At 64.3% G+C, this 20,384-nt stretch overlaps 9 protein-coding genes across 9 annotated transcripts; 6 read left to right on the forward strand and 3 right to left on the reverse strand.

Moving 5' to 3' along the window:
* Positions 1 to 366: 366 nt before the first annotated feature.
* Positions 367 to 2,171, reverse strand: AMSG_03367 (uncharacterized protein; the record flags this gene model as incomplete). The annotated part of the gene is made up of 4 exons (XM_013904753.1): positions 367 to 377; positions 410 to 958; positions 1,142 to 1,886; positions 2,094 to 2,171. 4 exons carry the CDS (start codon positions 2,169 to 2,171, stop codon positions 367 to 369), a joined length of 1,383 nt encoding a protein of 460 aa, XP_013760207.1.
* Positions 2,172 to 2,590: 419 nt separating this feature from the next.
* AMSG_03368 (uncharacterized protein) lies at positions 2,591 to 3,592 on the forward strand. The gene has a single exon (XM_013904754.1). The coding sequence runs from the start codon at positions 2,623 to 2,625 to the stop codon at positions 3,514 to 3,516; it is 894 nt and encodes a 297-aa protein (XP_013760208.1). The 5' UTR covers positions 2,591 to 2,622; the 3' UTR covers positions 3,517 to 3,592.
* Positions 3,593 to 4,166: 574 nt separating this feature from the next.
* Positions 4,167 to 5,332, forward strand: AMSG_03370 (proteasome subunit beta type). Its single transcript, XM_013904755.1, has 2 exons — positions 4,167 to 4,242; positions 4,508 to 5,332. Exons 1-2 carry the CDS (start codon positions 4,172 to 4,174, stop codon positions 5,310 to 5,312), a joined length of 876 nt encoding a protein of 291 aa, XP_013760209.1. The 5' UTR covers positions 4,167 to 4,171; the 3' UTR covers positions 5,313 to 5,332.
* Positions 5,333 to 5,607: 275 nt separating this feature from the next.
* On the forward strand, positions 5,608 to 8,353 carry AMSG_03371 (LIM domain-containing protein B; the record flags this gene model as incomplete). Its single annotated transcript, XM_013904756.1, has 3 exons — positions 5,608 to 6,028; positions 6,225 to 6,899; positions 7,061 to 8,353. The coding sequence occupies 3 exons, from the start codon at positions 5,608 to 5,610 to the stop codon at positions 8,293 to 8,295; spliced, it is 2,331 nt and encodes a 776-aa protein (XP_013760210.1). The 3' UTR covers positions 8,296 to 8,353.
* A 512-nt stretch (positions 8,354 to 8,865) lies between these two features.
* Positions 8,866 to 10,812, forward strand: AMSG_03372 (uncharacterized protein). Its single transcript, XM_013904757.1, has 2 exons — positions 8,866 to 8,970; positions 8,997 to 10,812. Exons 1-2 carry the CDS (start codon positions 8,887 to 8,889, stop codon positions 10,803 to 10,805), a joined length of 1,893 nt encoding a protein of 630 aa, XP_013760211.1. The 5' UTR covers positions 8,866 to 8,886; the 3' UTR covers positions 10,806 to 10,812.
* AMSG_03373 (uncharacterized protein) lies at positions 10,682 to 12,300 on the reverse strand (the record flags this gene model as incomplete). The annotated part of the gene is made up of 3 exons (XM_013904758.1): positions 10,682 to 10,883; positions 10,939 to 11,602; positions 11,632 to 12,300. The coding sequence occupies 3 exons, from the start codon at positions 12,298 to 12,300 to the stop codon at positions 10,843 to 10,845; spliced, it is 1,374 nt and encodes a 457-aa protein (XP_013760212.1). The 3' UTR covers positions 10,682 to 10,842.
* A 496-nt stretch (positions 12,301 to 12,796) lies between these two features.
* Positions 12,797 to 15,965, forward strand: AMSG_03374 (endonuclease/exonuclease/phosphatase; the record flags this gene model as incomplete). Its single annotated transcript, XM_013904759.1, has 4 exons — positions 12,797 to 12,806; positions 13,172 to 13,279; positions 13,834 to 14,967; positions 15,310 to 15,965. 4 exons carry the CDS (start codon positions 12,797 to 12,799, stop codon positions 15,963 to 15,965), a joined length of 1,908 nt encoding a protein of 635 aa, XP_013760213.1.
* Positions 15,966 to 15,971: 6 nt separating this feature from the next.
* Positions 15,972 to 17,719, reverse strand: AMSG_03375 (small GTP-binding protein; the record flags this gene model as incomplete). The annotated part of the gene is made up of 1 exon (XM_013904760.1): positions 15,972 to 17,719. A coding segment is annotated over one exon (1,748 nt), but the record flags the coding sequence as incomplete, so codon positions are not given.
* Positions 17,720 to 17,888: 169 nt separating this feature from the next.
* Positions 17,889 to 19,957, forward strand: AMSG_03376 (copine III). The gene is made up of 2 exons (XM_013904761.1): positions 17,889 to 18,014; positions 18,171 to 19,957. The coding sequence occupies exons 1-2, from the start codon at positions 17,935 to 17,937 to the stop codon at positions 19,927 to 19,929; spliced, it is 1,839 nt and encodes a 612-aa protein (XP_013760215.1). The 5' UTR covers positions 17,889 to 17,934; the 3' UTR covers positions 19,930 to 19,957.
* The last annotated feature ends 427 nt before the right edge of the window (positions 19,958 to 20,384 follow it).

Raw genomic sequence — 20,384 nt, forward strand, 5'->3', positions numbered from 1 at the left:
AGCGGTGGCTGCCCTCTCCCAACGGCGTCGTCATCACCGTCGTCGTTGTCGTCGTCGTCGTCGTCGTCGTCGTCCGATGACATCTCGAGCGACGACGATGACGACAGCGACAACGTCCCGCTCAGTCCAAAGCCGCCAACTCGAAGGCCACCGTTTCTGCCGCTGCTCGTGCCACCGCCCGATCCCAACCCACCGCCACGGTGACCACCGGCGTCCCGCGAGATGTGCCACGCGAGCCCGTCAAGCATGTCGCGCGGCGCCATCAGCGGCTGAACGTCCGGCGGCTGCAAGAGCCGTGGCGGTCGCCTTGGCGCACCGCCGCGTCCTCGTCGGCTCGGCCGACTCGGCCGGCTTCGTTGCCTCAACTCAACCAGTTGCTGCAGCCGCATCTCTATCGACGACTGTCTACGGTCGTCGCCCGGAATGCGATTGTTGGCCTTGTCCTCGGCCCCGCTCCGGCCCCCACCCATGTCGACAAGCCGCCGCTGCCGCTTGGCTCGCGCCTCGTGCTCCTCGCGCTCTTCATCGACTGCTTGCGCCGTTCCGGCCGGCCCCGCCGCGTCGTCACCGGCTGCTCCGGTCGGATCTGCCTCGCGCTTGCGCTTGTGGGCAATCCGCTTGATGGTCTCTGGTCCCAGCGAGGCCACATGCTCCACCACCGCGTCGTGGGTTGTTTGCATCCCACTCCGCGCCGCCCGCCGCAGCAGCATTCGGACCTTGGCTGACTTGACCGCCTCAAGCGCTGCATCCAGCCCCGAGAGAAACGCTCCAAACTTGGAGACAAGGAGCGAGACAATGGCCTCGTGTCCCTGCACCGCAGCCCACAACAGCGCAGACCAGTTCTGTGAGTCGGTGTGCGACATGGCCGTTAACAGCGCCTCGGTCGCCTCTTGCACAAGCGGCCGGAACTCGGGCTGCTGCAGCAGCTCGCGCGCCTGCCGGTACGACGATGCCGAGACTCGGCTGCGTCGCCGCCCTCCCCTGCGCCCGCCGTCACTCCCGCTGCCGCCCGCGTGAGGCGACGCCGCCGGCTTGGGCGGAGGCGGCGGCGGAAGTCGTGGCGGTATCGGCGGTGGAACAGCCGGTGGCGGTGGCGGTGGCAGTGGCGGCAGCGGCGGCGGCAGCGGCGATCGTGCCATACTTTGCCTCTCCGACACCTCGAACGGATCGAGGGTGTCCGACCGCGACGAGCCGGGCGACGAGCCCTGGACAGACGGTGACCGAGTGAGGAGCGAGATCGGCGGTAGCAGCGCGGCTGTCGACGTTGCCGCAGCCAACCCCACAGGAGGCGGAGGAGGCGTCGCGTGCGATCCACCCGACGGCGCCGACGAGTCGGACGGCGAAGACATCCGCTCCGCCGCCGCCCGCCGCGCCTGCAGCATTCGCATCGCCGATCGAGCCCGCATCCGAGCCCGCAGCTGGAGCGCCTGCACCGACGCCGACGTCCGCGTCTCGTCTTCATCCTCAATCACATCTGACGAGTTACTCACCTGCCTCGGTCGGTGCCTGCTTGCTGAGCTGGCCACTGACGACACCGAGCTCCGCTCTGCCGGCGCGCGCCCGTCACCGTCCCGGGGCTTGGTGGAGCCGGCCTCTGGCGGCGGTGGTGGCTCCACACCGAGCGGGCTGAAGATCAAATGCTTAAGCAATTGCTCAACAACAGGCGCATGCCCGCGATACGCCGCTGCCACCAGCGGCGTCCACCCGTCGTTGTCCGGGATCGACACGTCGGCGCCGGCTTCCAACAGCAGTGCAACCAACGACGGTCTGCCGAGCCACGCCGCAGCAAATAGCGGTGTCTCGCCTGCATCATTCCTCACATTCAGCGCCACCGCCCGAGCATGCGCTACACGAGTCGCCTCGTACACCTCGGCTCCCCGAGTCCCCTTCCGTCCACCAACCGCTCCTTGCCGACCACCCGCCCGACCCATCCGCGAGCCACGCCGAGCTCTCCGAGCCCTAGCTCTAGCCCTCCCTCCCTTCCGACCTCCAGTCTCTGCCACAACCGAGTCTGGGGATGGGACCGACACAGGGTCGGTCTCAGCCCCGGCCCGAGCCCCAGCTCTGCCTCTGACTCCAGACGGGCTTCCGACCGGTGCTGTGGCCACGCCCGAGGGAAGCGCCGCCAGCAGCGCCTCCAACTGCTTCAAGTCGTCCAATGCAACCGCCATATGCAAAGCAGATGCATCCTCCTCGTCCGGGCTCAGCCCTCCCATGTCACTGTCTCTGCTTTCTCGCTCTCCTCCTCTCTCCCTTGTTCTCGTCGAGTCTGTCGCCCTCCCAAGCCGTTCCCCTTCAGCCGACTCGACTCACCCATTCACCGCCCATCATCCCCCCCCCCCCCCACACCCAGCCACCCACCCACGCAAATTGAGTCAGTCAGTCAGTCAGTCCGATCACTATATCGCATCCCGCAGTCACCCATCACCACTAACCATACCATCCCCCTCTTATCTCTCTCTCTCCTTTCCCTGGCTCGCACGGACGGACGGACGGACGGACGGACGGACTTTGGTCTTGGACGCAACTGCCACCACTGCTCCCCCCCCTCCTCTCCTCTCCTCTCCCCTCACTCTCCAACTAAGGTGCCTGCTTGCTGTGCTGGTAGAGAGGGCAAAGAAGATGCCTGGAAGCGCCAAAGAGCTGAAGAAGGCGGGAGAGATGCGGCGGAAGGCCATGCGGAGGATGGAGACAGGCGACTGGGAGGACGCACAGAAGGATCTGGCCACGGCTGTCAAGCTCGATCCGGACTCGGCGCATGGGTGGTATGAGTACGGACTGGTGCTGATGCACGGTCTGGCGGTGGATGACAAGCTGGACAAGTCTGAGAAGAGCCGCGTCAAGCACGCTGTCCGTGCCCTCTCCTCTGCCATCGATCTCGACTCATCGCAGTACGACTACGTCGAGGCCCGGGCCAAGGCCCACATGATCCTTCGCAAGTGGCACAAGGCCCAGACCGACTACTCAACCGCGGTCGATACCGCCATCGCCCACAACTCGCAGGCCACCACCCTTACCTACAAGCACCTCGGCGATGGCTATCGCCAAGCCACCTACCGCATGGAGAACAACGGCAGGCCAGCGCCAGAGGTCTATCTCTCCACCGCCAATACAGACACTGCAATCGCTCCTCTGCTCCACCCGGACGACTCCTCAGACTCGTCTACCGCTACCGTGTCTGCTACCGCTACCGCTACCGCTACAGAGGCCTCATCCGACCCGCCTCGCTCCCGCGGCCGTGGCGCCCTCTTCACCTGCTGTCTCCCGCCTGCCGCCGCCGACTCGGACTCGGACCCGAACTCGGAGACTGCGTCTGCCACTACTACCACTACCGACACTGCCACTGCCACATGCTCGCCATCTGCATCCTCATCGAGCTCGTCATCGACGCCTCGCAACCGCAAGCGCGGCAAGAGCAACATCAAGGCGAACAAGAGCAGCAAGAACACCAATCGGAGCAAGTCAAGCAAGCGCTCCAAGTCTGGCAAGCGCAGCGGCAAGCGATCGAAAGCGTAGCCGCAGCTTTGGCTTCCCTGCACACCCCAAGCCCATCGTCCGAGACCGACCCGATTCCCATTGAACAACAGCGGCGGCTGCAGTTGGTTCGAGCCCTTCCGATCACAGCGCGACACGAGGCGCCCGTCCCTTCTCCCCCCCCCCCCCCCCCCCCTTTCCGCTACCCCTACGCACACACGCATACGCACTCAGTCTGGCAGCCCCCCACACATGCATACCACAACTCTCCCGCCTACAGCAGCAAGCCCTGGCTCGGCAGCCATGCGGTTGTGGCCATGGCGAGGGCAAAAAATAGGCTGCGGCAGCCAAGGCGAGACCAAAGTGGTCAGAGCGGGTTTACTCATTGGACGCAGCGCGGGTGTAGTACGTCTGCCGGCGGTCCTTGACGGCCGAGAGGGCGACGGACATGATGACGCCCGAGACAACAGACAGGCCCGTGGCAACGCCAACGGTCTGGAGGAAGAAGCGCGAGGCAGCAGGGGACGGCATGGTTAGTGTAGATGGGTCGAGTGTGACTGCTTCTGATTCGGCGCGATCACCACCTCGATCAATCCGACTCGGCCCGCAGGTCCACCGCTTAGTTGACGACCTTCTTCTCGGCTGGCCACACCACAGACGTGCCGACTGCGTACGCGCCCAACACCCGACGCCGGACATGGCAAGCATGAACGACGTGGTGCAGTCGCTCAAGCCCGCTGGTGGGTTTGAGTTTGACCTGTGTGCGCGGTACGTACTACTGGCTGTGGCCTTACCCTGTACCCCTGCCGACTGTGGCTGAGTGACGGCGACCTCGAGTGGCGGGGGGGGGGGAGGGGACGGCGACCTGTTTTTTGCTTTGCCCACGGAAGCCTGCCGACACGCCTGCATGGCAGCGCAGCGGAGCAGAGGCGAGAAAAGGCAAGGAGAGGGGGATGAGGGGGGAGGAGGATCAAGACGTCAACTTACGGGTTGTGGGAGTGTGTGTGTGGGGGATCTATCGCTGTGACTGTAGGAACAACATGCTCAAGCAGATGGGCCTCAAGGCGCCCAAGGCGACGTCGACGGGCACAACCATTGTGGGCCTGGTGTACAAGGACGGAGTGGTGCTGGGCGCAGACACGCGTGCCACGGGCGACACGACGGTGGAGGACAAGAACTGCGAGAAGATTCACTACATCGCACCCAACGTGTACTGCTGCGGCGCCGGTACTGCCGCCGACACCGAGAACACCACGGCGCTCATCTCATCGCAGCTCGAACTGCACCGCCTGGCCACCGGCCGCCACTCGCGCGTCGTCACCGCCCTCACCCTCCTCAAGCGTATGCTCTTCCGTTACCAGGGCCACGTCTCGGCTGCGCTGGTCCTGGGCGGCGTCGATCTCAACGGTCCGCACCTCTACACCATCTACCCGCACGGCTCCACCGACGAGCTGCCGTACGTCACCATGGGCTCCGGCTCGCTCGCCGCCATGGGCGTTTTCGAAGCCGGCTGGAAGGAGAACATGTCTGAGGACGAGGCCGTTGACCTTGTCGCCGCCGCCATCCGCGCCGGTATCTTCAACGACCTCGGCTCTGGCTCTAACGTCGACGTCACCATCATCCGCGGCGTCGACGATGTCGAGGTCCGCCGCGGCTACCAGATCCTCAACCCGCGCCCCTACGCCCGTGTCCGCCCGAACGACCTCACCCGTGGCACCACCACCATCCTCTCCGAGACCCGCACCCCTATCCACGCCGGCCACGTCGAGTACACCAACGAGGACGCCGTCGACATGGAGACCTCTCCCGTCGAGTCTGGAGGACCTTCGTCGTCGTAAAACTGTCCCCATCTCCCTCACACACACGTTTCACCCCTCTTTCCCTCTCTCTCTCTCTCTCTCTCTCTCTCTCTCTCTCTCTCTCTCCTCAATCGCCCCGTGCCACCGTCGCTTCCGCCGTCGCAGGTGTCGCCAACTCTTTTTTCCCCAGAACCGTTCGGTCACCGCCCGACGGCACGCCAGCATGCCGAGGTCGCCCACACAGCCAGCGAGGTGGTGGTTGCGCGGGGGGGGAAAGAGGGAGGACGCAACACACGACTCCCCCGAGTTGGAGAAGGAGGCAGCAGAGAAGAACATGGCTGCCAACGCAGACGACCTGTTTGAGCAGCTGGCGGGAGCCGACGCGGCGGCGGCGGCGGTGGGCGAGACTGGCGAGGCTGACGACGTTCCCTACGACTCGGCCAACTGCGGACGGTGCAACGAGCCGCTTGGCGATGGTCCGGCCATTGCTGCTGGCTCCAAGAACTACCACCCGCACCACTTTACCTGCAAGCATTGTGACCAGCCCTTCCCCAATGGCGAGTTCTTTGAGGAGGCTGGTCACCCGTATTGCCCCACCGACTTCCACGAGCTCTTTGGCTCGCGATGCAAGGGCTGCGGCGAGGCCATCGTTGGCCGCTGCATCACCGCCATGGACGCAAAGTGGCATCCTGACCACTTTGTCTGCATCGAATGCAAGAAGTCGCTGGCTGGCGGCTCGTTTATCAAGTTTGAAGGTACGTGTGGGCGAGAGGAAGCGTGGGAAGGGAGGTGAGAGTGGGGGGCGGAGAGAGGGAGAGAGGGGAGAGAGGGGAGCAGTTGGTGCAGCAGAGACGACGCGCGGTTGCCAGCCGATCACTCGTTGCCCCCCTTTTCCATCCTTCTCCTCCGCCACATCATCACCTGCAGCGAACACTCACGCCGGCTGGACAGATGAGGCTCATTGCAAGCCGTGTGCGCGCGAGAAGAAGAAGAAGCGCCGCCAGCCGGACGGTATCATCTGCGCGCGGTGCAAGGAGGTGATCGAGGGCGAGTTCATCACGCTTCAGGGCCAGAAGATGCATCCGCACCACTTTTCGTGCCACAAGTGCAAGTGCTCGTTCAAGGGCGCCAACTGCCACGAGTACGAGGGCCGGCTCTACTGCGAGCCGCACTACCGCGAGCTCCTTGCCGCAACCTGCGCCCAGTGCCGCAAGCCCATCACCGGGCGCGCCGTCACCGCCCTCGGCCGCCAGTGGCATCCCGAGCACTTTTGCTGTGCCCACTGCGAGCAGCCGTTCTCCGGCATGAACTTTATGACCAAGAACAACAAGGCGTATTGCGAGACTCACTACTTTCAGCTGTTTGGCAACATGTGCAAGTGGTGCCGCAAGCCCATCTCCGGCTCGGGCGTCCGTGCTGCAGGAGGCATGTTCCACCAGGAGCACTTCCTCTGCTCCATCTGCGACAAGCCCATCTCAGGTGGCAAGTTTGTCGCTTGGGAGGGCAAGCCCAACTGCAAGTCATGCTACACTAAGCTGCCCAAGTCCGTCCGCGACCGCGAGACAAAGATCCTCGCCGCGGAGCGCAAGCGCGAGAAGGAGGCCGCAAAGGCCGCAAGAACGCCGCGTAGTTCCTCCCTCTCCCCCACCAACCTTCTCCTCCTTTCGAATCCGCTCCAGAAACTGCTTTCGCTGCAAAACCATAAAAACGAACAAAGAAATCGCTCATTGCTCCGCCGTCCCGTCTCCGCCACTTTGCACACAATTCTTTCCACGGCCAGCAGCTAGTCATTGCCATGGACCCGACGCATACAATACCAAGCGAGGTTCTCCGCCTCTCCTCGCCGCCAACGTCTGACGAGCTCGCCTCGCTCCACGCCCACTTTGATGATCGCGGCTATGTCGTCATCGCCGGCGTTCTCGAACCCGACGCCATCGAGGCCACCATCGACGAGCTGTGGACCTCGCCCGAGCTGCTCGGTGGCGCGCCGGGCCTCAGCCGCACGGATCCGACGACTTGGTGTGACGAGATCTGGGGGCAGGTCGCCGGAACCGGCGGCGGCGTCTCCAAGGGCTTTGTCGATGTCTCTGGTGACGGCACATCGCTCGCCGCAGCCTGGCACAACCGGACGGCTGATCGGGTCATCGACGCCTTTGCGGCGCTTCTCGGCACTGATCGCCTCTGGCTGGTCGAGTCGCGCTTTGGCGTCATGCGACCGACGGTCGGCCTCGAGCTCGGCCCCAATGGCGCCGCCGTCGACCGTCCCAAGTGGCGGACGGCGGCCTCATGGCTCCACTGGGACCAGAACCCGTGGCTCGAACCGGGCTTCCGCGGCGTCCAGGGCATCCTCACCCTCACCGATGCCACGCCAACCTCGGGCGGCTTCTGCTGCGTCCCGGGCTTCCACGCCGCTGAGTTTGCTGACTGGCCGGCCGCCCACCCGCCCGAGACCGTTCCCACCTCGGGCCGCCCACTCGTCGTTGTTCCAGCGAACGATCCCATGCACGATCGCGTTGTTCGCGTCTGTGCCCCCGCGGGCTCGCTCATCATCTGGGACTCGCGTCTGCCGCACCAGAACTTCCCCAACACCGACTCCTCCTGGCGCATCGTGCAGTACATCACCTTTGATCGTGCTCCGCTCGACGATCCTGAGGCAGCCTCTCTCCGCTCCGCGCGAGCCCTTCGCAAGGCCTCGCTCGTTCGCGACGCTGCCGGCTCGCCACTAGCCCTCGCTGATGCTTTCGCCGACACCTCACGCTTCCCGGGCCTCCTCACCGACCGCGGCCTGCAGGTCGTCGGCATCGTGCCCTACGATCAGCCGCCGTCGGCACTTCCGGACATCATCGCCGCGTGGGAGGCCAACAACAGCGTCGACCGGCGCGACGTCCACGGTCTCTCGGCTCGCGAGCTCTTTGACGCCGCATCTGCAGCCGAGCTCTCTGGTGACATCACCCGCGCTACCCGTCTCTACCAGCGCGCCTTCCGCCTCAATCCAAACGTTGATGCCGCGCCGCGCCTTTAGCTACGTGTACAACTCAGGACGCAAGACAGCACATCTATCTACCCACAACTCTGCCCTCTGCCCCGATCCCTTCCGATCTTCCCCCCCCCCCCCTCCGCCCGCCATTGCCGTCACGTCGAGTCGCCGTCGGCCGACCGACCGACCGACCGTCGACAAACCGATAGCGACTCGATGCTCCCACTGACCTCGCCCCCCCCCCCTCACCACTACAACCACCGCCACACTCCACTCTGCACCTGCCACCAAACGAGATGGCGGGGCGCGGAGCAATGCGCAATCTTCCTGCATGGATGCAGAAGCCCGGAGGGGAGGCAGGCGGAGCTGCTGCTGTACCCGGAGCCGGAGCAGTGGGGCAGCGGCAGACCAGCGGGCTTCACCACCACGGCCAGAGTCACAGCCTCGGCCACCAGCAGCAGCAGCCTATGGCCATGGACATAGGCATGGGGAGAGGCAGGGGAAGGGGCAGGGGAAGGAGTATGGGGAGAAATGCTCCCCTCGCGCAGCCGGGCCTGCATGCCCAGCCGGGCCTCCGCCAGCCTCTGCCTGGACATAGTCACCACGGCCAGCATCAGAGCCAGCATCACAGCCACCATGGCCATCATGGGCAGCCGCGGGCAAGCCATTATCACACGGGGAATCACTCTCAGTCCGGTCCTGGTCCTAGTTCTGGTGCTGGTGCTGCGGTGGCGGCTCCGCATCAGGCGACGACCACATCGGCATCCGCTACTGCTGCTGCTGCTGCTGCATCAAGCGAGCCGCCTCTGGCGCCCGGATGGGAGGAGCACAAGGCGCCGTCGGGCCAGTCGTACTACTACAACCCGAGCACAAAGGAGTCGGTCTGGGTCCGCCCTGTGGCCAAAACAGCAGCTGCTGGCTCCGCGCTTGCTGCGCCTCAGTCTCAGCCGGCGGCCGCCGCATCGGCGGCCATGCCCTGGCGTGAGTGCACGGCAGACACAGGCATGCCGTACTACTACAACGAGGTGACTGGAAAGTCGGTCTGGGTCATGCCGCCCGAGTACAAGGCCTACATCGAGGCCAAGAACCCATCGGCGAAACCCGCAGCCGCCGCAGCGGTGCCCAGCCCGCAAAAGGCGCCGGCCGCAGCAAAGTCCAGGTCGGCAACAAGGGCCAAGCCGGCGGAAAAGGCCAAGCCGGTGCCGGTCGTCGAGCCAGTCAAGAAGGAGCCAGTCGTGGCAGTTTCCAAGGATGAGGCCCGCAATCTGTTCAAGGTCATGCTCAGTGAGGCTCGCGTTAACCCGCGACTGCGTTACGACGAGGTCGAGGCCGAGCTTGGCTCGGACCCTCGGTTCAGTATGCTGCGGTCTGTGGCTGAACGCCGCGCGCTCTATGGTGCGTGGTCGACAAGCGAGATGCAGCGCCGCTCCGCCGCCGCCGCCGACGCCAAGAAGGCCGTCTTTGACAACTTTTTGGCCATGGTCAAGGATCTTGACGGTGCATCCAAGACCTACGCCGCATTCCTCGACGCCGCCGCAGACGACCCGCGCCTCATCGCCGTCGACTCGGTCTCGCTGCGCGAGAGTCTGTTTGACGACTGCGTCCGCGCCATCCTCGACGCCGAGCGCGACGCCGAGCGCGACGCCAAGGCCAAGGCCGAGGCCGAATTTGTCGCCTTTATGGCCTCAGACAGTGCGGGCGTGACCAAGGACTCGACCTGGTTTGCCTGGCTCGAAGCACATCGCGAGACCCTCGCCCGTTTCCACATGCTCCCGCCGCTCCGTATCCTCGACGGCTTTGCCGACACTGTCCGCAAACTTGAGGACGCCGACGCCGCAGCTTCCGATGCCGCCGCCGCCGCAGCCTATCGCGAGCATCGCAAGAAGCGCGATGCCTTCCGCTTGCTCCTTGCCAAGCACACGTCCGCCATCCGCGTGACCACCAAGTGGGACGAGTTTGTGCCCGCCATCGCCGCCGAGCCTGCGCTCCGCGAGCTACTCGGCACCCCAGGCTCGACACCGCGCGAGCTGTTTGACGACTTTATCGCGGACAAGATGGTCCCGTTCCTTGCCGACCTCGCGCTTGTCAAGTCTGCACTGCATGCCAACGGCGTTGTTGTCACGCCCGACACGACCGAGGCCGAGTTCAACGCTTCCCTCACAGACCTACTTGCCGCCAACAAGCTCTCGGACGACTCGCACCTCGCTGACGCATACCAATACATGGTTGAGCACGCGAGCATGCCGGGCGTCGCGCCAGGCGTCGCGGCGTCGGCCCCTGCTGCCGCAGGCACCGCCTCTGTTCCCGACGCTGACCTTTCGGCTGAGTCTGGTGAGCTCTCCGGCTACTCGTCGTCCGACAACGACGACGACGCTCCAGCGCCTGCTGTCTCTGATGCCGGCGTCGACGCCGAGGCGTCGTCTGAGCCGCAATCCCGGAAGCGGAAGCGTGCCGAGCCTACTGCCGAGCCGACCGCCGAGCCCGCTGCCGAGCCGGTCGCCGAGCCCGCTGCCGAGCCACCGACCGCACGCCGCTCCAAGCGCGCTAAGCGTTAAAGACCCGCTACACGCGCGCGAATCTGCTCCAGTACCGTCACATCCCACGGGAGAGCAAAGTCGGTCTCGCCGCCGCAGCTCTCGCTGCCGACCCCGCTTTCGGCCGGAGGGAGGAGCCGCGCGACAGCGTCACGGGCAACTGACGCATACTTGGCCCGCATATCGGCAGTCTCTGCTGAGAATGTAGCTTGGTCGAGCATATCAATGTGGCCGAGTGCAACAGCCACCTGCTCCTGTGGGTTTCGCGCACGGCCGATGGCCTTGTCGAGCGACGCCGCGGCAGTGTCGGCTCGCCCGGCGCCGAGGCAGGCTGCGGCATGATCGCGGTAGCTAGACGTCAGGCGCCACAGCAGCTTGGCGGTGTCTGCGGCGACAACCGGGTCAGCGACTGCCGCCGCAGCCTCGACATAGTCGTCGGCAGCAGCGTCGAGCTGGCCGAGCCGCAGCAGCGCAGTGCCACGGCGGATGAGAACGAGCGGCGAGCGCGGCGCCGAAGGCGCATGGAGTGCAGCCAGCGCCAGTGCCTGTGATGCGTCTGACACGCACGCCTCGAACCGCGAGAGCCGCAACTGGCAAATGGCGCGGTTGGAGAAGAGGAGTGCAAAATTGGGATCAATCTCGATGGCCCGGTCGTACGCATTGAGCGCCGACGGGATGTCGGCGCTGAGCAGAAACTCGTCGCCCTTGAGCTTGAGCCACTGCGCAGAGGCGTCGGCAATGTTAGCCTGTCCGCCCGCGCCATCGTCATCCGCCAGCGCCGTCGTCGACCGCTTGAGAATGGCCTCCTCCTGCGCAACCTTGGATTCGCGCGCCGGAGTGGGAAAACCCGCTCTGAGAACCCGACCTCGATCTCGGTCGTGGCGCGGACAGGGGGCAGCGACGCTTCGGCGGCAGCCTGTCGCGCCTTGCGCGCTGCCAACGCCTGGGCCCTCGACACGGGCGATGGCTGTGAGACCTTGGCGGCGGCGGCGGCCTCGGCTTCGGCAGCAGCAGCCGAGTAGACATCGGCCATGGCGGCAGCCTCTTCGGCGGCCTTGCGCTCGGCCATGAGCTCGCGCTTGCGCCTGCCGACATCCACAGAAGCCGCAACCGCCTCGCGCGATGTGCGAGCTGCCGCCACCTTTGCGGCCTTTGCCTTTTCGACAGCTGCCTCTGCCGCGGCATCGACAAAGGCAGCACGGCGAGCAGCCAGAGTGGCGCGATCGGCCGAGGAGCAGAGGAGTGAGGGCCACTCGCCACGGGCTGATGGCGCCTTGTCGACGGTGAGGGTGATGAGATCTTGAGAGACAAGCACATTGAGCGAGTCGCCCTCCACAGCGTCATGCAAATCCAGATGAACAACATGGTGCGGAGGGTAGAAGAGCTTGAGATACGCGCCGTGGCAGAAGACGTCCACCTTGCCGGCCTCCACCTTGCCCACCACACCCTCGGGGATGACATTGACCACAAGCCGGTCGTCCGTCTCGCGGTACGTGTACGGGAGACTAAGCGGCATGTAGGTATGGGAGTTTGCTACGGGTCCTTCGCTCCACTTGACGTAGCGAAGCGTGAGGTGGTGCTCTGGTGGTGGTTGGTGAGGTGGGGGACAGGTGGGGGGGGGAAGGGGGGGGGGGAGGGAGGGGACTTGGCGCGCATCGCCGATGAGCCCATGGCGGTCGCTGGCCGATTGCTGCTGGTCGCGACGGGCTGCCGAGACGGCAGATGGAGACAGCAGATGGAGATAGCAGAAACGGTGCGAGGTGCAGGTGAGACAAGGTTGACTGGTGAGCTATGCTGGATCGAAGTGCCGGATGGGGTCGATCTACATGGCGCGCAAGCCCACACGACAGAGCTGACGGGCAGAGGAGCGGCAAGGGAACAGGCACGGACACGTCGACCACAGTCGGGCCCACTTGACGCCACCCAAGCCCTCTCGTATTCGCCGTCTTGTCTCGCTTGGCTTGCTTGTCTCGCTTGTCTCACTTGTCAGTCTCGGTGGGTTCTATCGCACCATGACCAACGGTACGGACAGCTTCCCTCTCCCTCTCCCCCTCCCCCCTGCCCCTCCCCCTCCCCCTCCCTCCTCCCCACCTACCCGGCACGGTCATAGCCGGCCATCGTTCACAGCACTGACCCCATCATCCCACACGCCGCATCGCCTCTTTTGGCCTCGCGCTCACATGGTAACCATCTGGTCGTCATCGTCTTCGTTATCGTCTTTGTCATCGCCTTCACCTTCGCCATCGCCATCGCCATCGTCATCGCCATCGTCTCCGACTTCGTCTTTGTCTCCGTCTTCGTCTCCGTCTTTGTCTTTGTGACTCAACTCGGACGTCATTCTCGGACCGATGGGCATGCCCGCCTGTACGCGTCTTACGGATGTACAGCATACTCGTTCGATGGTATGGTCATCATCTCGCTGCTGTTTGTCTGCACCATGGCCTACGTTCGCTCCGTCCCTCGTCTCCGCAAGTGGCTCATGTCCGAGCGCAAGGGTTTCTGGGGCATTTTCCACAAAGGGGGCGTCATTGGCTCAAGACTACACTCTCTCGTCGCCCTCTCCTGCCTCGCCATGGCCGTATATCTCATCGTCCTCAAGTGACCTTGTCCAAGATCCGAGCAAGCCGCCCCCTCCCTCCCTCCCTCACACAACCCCCCTTGTGCCCATCGCCAAGCCAATCGCAACATCCCTCCACCCAGTCATCACTACAACTCCCACATGCTTCACACACCCCATACATTCTCCTCCTCCTCCTTTCGCCGTTACAATCTCTCCCATCCACCGTGTGGCACTTCGCCATCGCCACCCGGCCTCCCGACTCGGTCTCCACTCGCGCCATTTCTGCCCGCACCCACGCCTCTTCACCACCACCACCACCACCACCACCACCACCACCACCTCCTCCTCCTCCTCCTCCACATATGGTGCGCAAGTCTTCCAAGAGCGTCAAGGGTGGCGGGAGAAAGAAGGCCGTCTCGTCTGCCTTCAGCTCGTCAGGCTCGGCCTCTGGCTCGTCGACGCCGTCGACAGCCACTACCACTGCCGCAGCGAGCGGTAAGGGCAAGGGCAAGAGCAAGGGCAAGGGCAAGGGCAAGGGCAAGGCAGCAGGAAAGGACAAGGGCGAAGGCAAGGGCAAGGGCAAGGAGAAGCAGATGCTGAACTCGTCTGAGCTGGGCGATACCCGCATTCCGGCATGGCGCTACTCGCGCGACAAGGGCAAGTGGTCTACCTCTGGCTCGCCGTTTGCCTCTCTCTCACTCGCCGATGTGGTAGCACTGCCGCCGCCACAATCGGCCTCGTCCTCGCCTAAGATCTCAGTTCTCACCTTTAACGTCTGGTTCCACGAAACCGAGAAGGAGCGCCGGACCGTGGCCCTTCTCGACCACATTGCCTCGCTTCGTCCGCTGCCGACCCTGCTCTGCTTCCAGGAAGTGACCCCGCCGTTTCTCAAGGCTCTTGCTGCCATGCCTTTTATCCGCGATGGCTACGCTCTCTCTGACTATGGGCCGTGTGGTACGCTGCTGCCCTACGGGGTCGTCATCGCCTCGGCCCTCCCCACCCTTGGCTTCCGCATTCTGGACATGCGGTCGACCCAAAACCGCAAGCTCCTCGTGGCTGAGACTGCCGTGCCCACCCCGCGTGGCTACTTCCCGGTTGTTCTCGCCTCGGTCCACCTCGAGTCACACAAAGCCTCGGGCTGGCTCCGCGTCAAGCAGCTGCAGTCCATCGTCTGGCCCGCCCTCGCCCGCTACCGCTACCTCGGCTTCCCGACCCTCACCATCCTCGCCGGCGACACAAACATCGACGACACGTGGCTCGACGAGAATCGCGCCCTCCTCGCCGCCGGCTACGAGGATCTGTGGCCGTACTGCCACGGCGCCGACACCAAGGGCTACACAGAGAACACAGACATCAACGACATGGCCCGCATCCACAAGCGCATCCCGGTCTTTGTCCGCTACGACCGCATCCTTGCCCGCGTCCAGGACACACATCCGCTCTTTCCACCCTCAGGCCTCCCGCCGCAGCTCCGTGGCAACTCGCCCGTCCCGCCGCCAGACACCTACTGGCGAGTCGACGACATTGTCCTTGACGGCACTGTCCCCTTCACCCACTCTCCACGCCCACTGTGGTTCTCCGACCACTTTGGCCTCCACGCCAAGTTTTCGCTCCACCTCCCACGTGCTCGCCTCGCCGCCTTCTTCTCCTGCCTCGCTGCCTGCTGCCACCGGGCCTCCAAGTCGTCGCCGGCCACACACTCCACCCCCGCGCCCGACCGCGTCGCTCTCACTTCGCCGCCTACCCATGATCGACAGCACTCTCCGCGCAACTCGCTCCCGCCTCCAGCCAGCTCGTCCGCGCCGCGCAAGCCGTCATACTCGTACTCGTACTCGTACTCGACCTCATCGTCTGCTGTCACGCCTGCGCCTGCTGCGCTCTCCTTTTCGTCCTCCATCGTCACCACCGATGAAGCCACCGCTACCGCAGCATCGCCCTCACCCCCTCGCCGTCCGCCGCCCGAAGGCTCCTCCAACTCACTCTCCAACGAGCTCAACCTCTCCATGTATCTCAAGCGCCGCGCCGGAATGCGCTCCGTCGTCTTCCACGGCTCCTCGTCGTACGCCTCGTCGTCTGACTCGTCAGACTCGTCAGGCTCGTCCTCCATCGGCGACAAGACGCCAACGTCGGCTCGCATCCCGTCAGACGTCGAGCACTCCATGACGTCATCTTCGTCGTCGTCAGGCTGTGTCCGCCCCTCGGCCGCACACCTCAACGACAGCAGTGAGTCGGACTCGCGTGGCCGCACCCTCCCGTTCGAGTCCTCGCAACGCTCGCCGCCGGTCTCTATGTCCTACGCGCCACTCTCTGCCAAGGCCTTTAAGGACCCGTACGGCTCCGACTACGTCCCACACTCCCGCTCGCCGTCGCGCCGCTCGCGCAAGTCGGGCAAGTCGCCACGCAAACCGGGCAAGCGCTCTAAGCCCAAGCGTGGTGACGAAGACTACCTCTCGGACTTTATGCCCTTTGACGCCCGCTCGCCCCGCAGACGCGGTTCCGGCGGCGGCGACGGCTTTGTCCCCCACGAAGCCGGCTTTATCTCCAACCACAGCGCCTCACACCGCGCCCGCCACCGCAGCCGTGGCAAGTCGTCGTCCAAGCGCTCCCGCGAGCACCACTAACACTCTTCACCGCCGTGGTGCGTATGGATCACGGCTCGGGCTCGTCCGAATCAGCACGTGCTCGCCCGGAATTCGAATCCGCTCCGGCGCTGGCGACAGTCGCATCGGCGGTCGCGTCGGCGAGCCGCTAGTCAGTGCTCCGCCGCCAAAGCTGCGTTCGAGCGCAAGGCTCGGCAGCGGCTCATCTACCAGCCGGCGCCGTGGCGGGAAGAGCCCGGTCGGCCGCTTCCGCCCATCGTCCAGCGCGTCCCGGCTCCTGGCTTCGTGCACAAACGACGGCTGCTCGCGGAGCGCATACAACGCCGCAGATTCGCGCCGGCTTGCCTCGGAAACCTCCACACCGCTGCTGCTCGACTGCTGCCGTGGCGGCGGTGTCGGCTCGTGCTCGTGGTACGCCACCAGCTCTCGCGTCGTGTCTGCATCCGGCGTTACGGCTCTCTCCCCCTCTGCTGTTCCACTCTTCTCCTCCTTGCTCGCCACCTCTGCCCAGTTGAAGGAGCTCTCGCTCTCGCCATCGTCGTCGGCTTGGCCGCTTGCCGCCGACGCAAACGACGCCGCAGCCACCTCGGCCAGCTCGGACTCGTCGCCGTCCTCATCCGCAAACTCCCACGCCTCGCCCTCACCAGCCTCCTCGGCCTCGGCCTCGGCCTCGGCCTCTCCCAAACCCTCGGCCTCGCCTGCGCCTCCGTCCAGAGCCCAGTAGTCATCGTGCTCGTTGTCGTTGTTGGCCGCGGCCGCTGCATCAGCATCTAGGATCTCCTCTACGCGATCCACAAGTGCATCGACGTCCTCGCCGTCGGCTTCATCACTGCCGGCCTCGATCGTTCCAGCTCCTCTCACAGGCGCTGATCCGACGCCGCCAGCATCATCGCCGTTGGCCATTGCTTGCGGGCCAGCCTCGTCGGCGCCAGCCACGTTGGCTGCTGGCTCGTCGCTGGGAGCCTTGCTTGCAGCTGGATCCGGAAGCCCGCTGCGCTTCCGGAGGTAAATGCACACAATGTCGGCCGGGGCTGACCGGATGTCCTCGGGCAGCGATGTCAGTGGATTGCTGTCGAGCTTGAGCTTGGTGAGCGGGAGAGTACCGAGTGCATCCGGCAAATCCTCGATCTTGTTCTTGGCCACCGAAAATGAGGTGAGCGACGCAAGCTTGGAAACGCACGCCGGAACGGTGGCAAATGAGTTGGCGCCGACGTTGAGGACAACCAGCCGAGAGCAGTTTGCCAGGCTATCCGGTAGTGTCCGAAGTCCGAGGCCCGGCAGCGAGAGCGAGGTCAAGCTCTTGGGCAAGCTCGACTTTGCTGGATCAAACAACGCCGGCTTGACGATGAACAAAGCCTTGCCCTTCTTGCCTTGCGCCCTGATAAGCGCCGCCGCGTTGGACTTGCCCACGCCGTTGAAGCCAATCTTGAGGTCAGCAAGCGCAGGCAACTTGCTCACCACCTGCGGGATCTCCCTCACCGGATTGAACGCCAGATTGAGATCAGTCAAGGCCGTCAGCTTGGCTATAGCCGCCGGTAGATCCTCCAACGAGTTCCGTTGTATGTCCAGCACCCGCAGCTTGACCAATGGACTCAGATCCGGTTTGAGCTTGGCGATGGCGTTGCTCGAGAGGTCCAGCGAAGTCAGCGACGTCGTCTTGACCACCTCCTTGGGCACGCTCACATACCCACGCTTACTCAACGACAGCGACGTCGGCTCATTCTTAACAAGTGCTTTGTCCTCACCCTCGAGCTTCGACTTGGCCCCACCCATCCAACAACCGTCCAGCCGAGTCAGATGCCGTCACCGTCACCGTCACTGTCACCTCTACGCCGCCAACCGTTGGCTCGCTCGCCTGCCCGCAAGCCGTCATGCCACACCCACCACCGCTTGCCGAATGCCAACCAACAGGAAAAGGCCATAGCGATCGTTCCACCGTCGCCGCCACCACTCTACACGCAACTCTTCCCGGTCACAGGCCACCAGTTGTATGGCAGCCACACATCCTGGATGGAGTGGGGGTGCCCCCCATGAGCCGCTCTCGCGAGTGGAGCTGCACATCTCGTGCAAGTACGTGGTGTGTGTAGCGGGGGGGGGGGGGGGGGCATGCGGTGGCTGAGATCAACCATGCTGTGCCTGTGTCCTGTGAGGAAGGTCGGGGAGGGGGAGGGGAGAGTGTAGGAATAACTTACGACTTACGAGAGTGGGAGGAATGGGGGAGAACAGAAACTTGCCAAACATGGATACGTTCTCCAAGTCGGACCCGATGGCTGTGGTGTACCTGGCGTCAGGAGGATCTTGGGTCGAGTACGACAGGACCGAGACCATTAACGACAATCTCTCGCCGGCGTTTGTCAAGGCTATCAACGTTGACTACTTCTTTGAAACAACACAGCACATCCGTATCGCGGTGTATGACGTCGACGATGCGTCTGGGGGGCTCGCACAGCAGGACTTTCTCGGATCGTTTGACACCACGGTGGCGGCGGTGATGGGCGGGCGTGGGCAGCGAGTGACCGGGCAGATGAAGGACGCGCGCGGCGGGAGCATGGCGGCGACCATGACGGTGTCGGGTGAGGAGGTGACCGAGATGAAGCTCGAGCTTCAGTTGCAGCTGGCGGCGCGTAATCTCGACAAAAAGGATCTGTTTGGCAAGTCGGACCCGTTCTTTGAGGTCTGCAAGGCGCGGACCGGGGCGACGGCCGAGAACACCGCCGATGCCGCCATGTGGGTCCCGGTCATTCGATCTAACGTGGTGAAGAAGAACCTCAACCCAACGTGGGCGCCCATCCACGTTCCAGTCTCCAAGCTCGTCGGCTCGGACATTGAGCGTCGGATTCTGCTGCGGATCTACGATTGGAACAAAAAGTCCGAGCCGGACCTCATCGGCGAGGTCTCGACCACCATCTCGCAGCTGGAGAGTGCCGGAGTCAACGACGGCTTTGAGGTCATCCATCCCAAGAAGCGGCGGAAGAAGAAAAAGTACCGCAACTCGGGCGTGCTCATGGTGACCTCGTTTGCGCTCATCGAAAAGCCGTCGTTCCTCGACTATGTCGTCGGCGGATGCGACATCTCGCTCTCGGTCGGCATCGACTTTACCGCCTCCAACGGCAATCCGGCGACGCCGGCCTCGCTCCACTACATCTCACCGTACGAGCCGAACCAGTATGTGCGAGCGATCACGTCAGTCGGAGAGGTGCTCGCTAACTACGACTCGGACCAGCGGTTTGCCGCTCTCGGCTACGGTGCCAAGGTTCCGCCTGGCAACCAAGTCTCGCACTGCTTCCCGCTCACGCTCGACCCCAACCAAGTCGAGGTTGTCGGTGTCGAAGGCATTGTCCACGCCTACTACCACGCCCTGCACCATGTTTCGCTCTACGGGCCAACCAACTTTGCTCCCATCATCCGCGCCGCCGCCGCTCAGGCTGGACGCCATGCCACTCAGGAGACGCAAGAGTACATGCTGCTTCTCATCATCACCGACGGCATTATCTCGGACATGGACGCCACCACCGCCGCCATCGTCGAGGCCTCGTCGCTTCCGATGTCCATCATCATTGTGGGTGTCGGCGATGCTGACTTTGACTCGATGGAACTGCTCGATGGTGACGACGTCCGCCTCTCGCACAACGGCGTCTTTGCTGAGCGCGACATTGTCCAGTTTGTGCCCTTCCGCGAGTTTGGCTCGGCTCATCCCGAGATGCTCGCCCGCGAGACTCTTGCCGAACTCCCATCGCAGTTCCTCTCGTACATGACCAAGCATGGCATCAAGCCAAACCCGCCGCTTGCCGCTCCTGCACCGAGCTACGGCTCCGTTTCCTCGTACGGCTCGGCAGGCTCATCCGCCGCTGCCGGACTGCCAGCCTACGGCGCCATGCCCATGGCTGCCACTCCAGCCTACCCGTCAGCGGCACCGCAACCATCGTACGGCTCCCAACCAGCGACTGCCACTCACGGAGCGCCGCCACCAACCTATGCTCCTTAATAGACCTCGCCGCCCCGCCTCGGGCCGTTAAGGATTAACGGTACGGAATGGACAGTTTTGTCCATCGCGCAAGCCGCGCTCCGCGACGCTCCACAGATGTCGCAACGTCCTTGGATTGCTGTAAAAGCGCAGTACAATGTGTTACTGGCTGCCACAACAGAAAGCAGCCGGCAAGAGGTCCGCGGCCGCGATCGCTTACCATGAAGCTTCCGGCCAGCGAGGCAGTGGCATCGCAGAGCGGCTTGCTGGGGAGAGTGGCGATGACGAGCAGCCGCTGCAGAGGTGCGCTTCCGCTTGCGCGACGGCGCGGACTTGACCGGCAAGCTCGTCCTTCGCAAGACGTCCTCGCGCCCTCCCATCTGGCCGCTGTGTTCAACTCTGTCATGCTCAACTGCCCGGTCCTCGGGGTCGTCAACGACAAGCTCCGCACCGTCCGTGCCCACTGCTCCTCCGGA

The sequence above is a fragment of the Thecamonas trahens genome (genome assembly GCF_000142905.1).
Source record: "Thecamonas trahens ATCC 50062 unplaced genomic scaffold supercont1.12, whole genome shotgun sequence".
NCBI classification, from domain to species: Eukaryota; order Apusomonadida; family Apusomonadidae; genus Thecamonas; species Thecamonas trahens.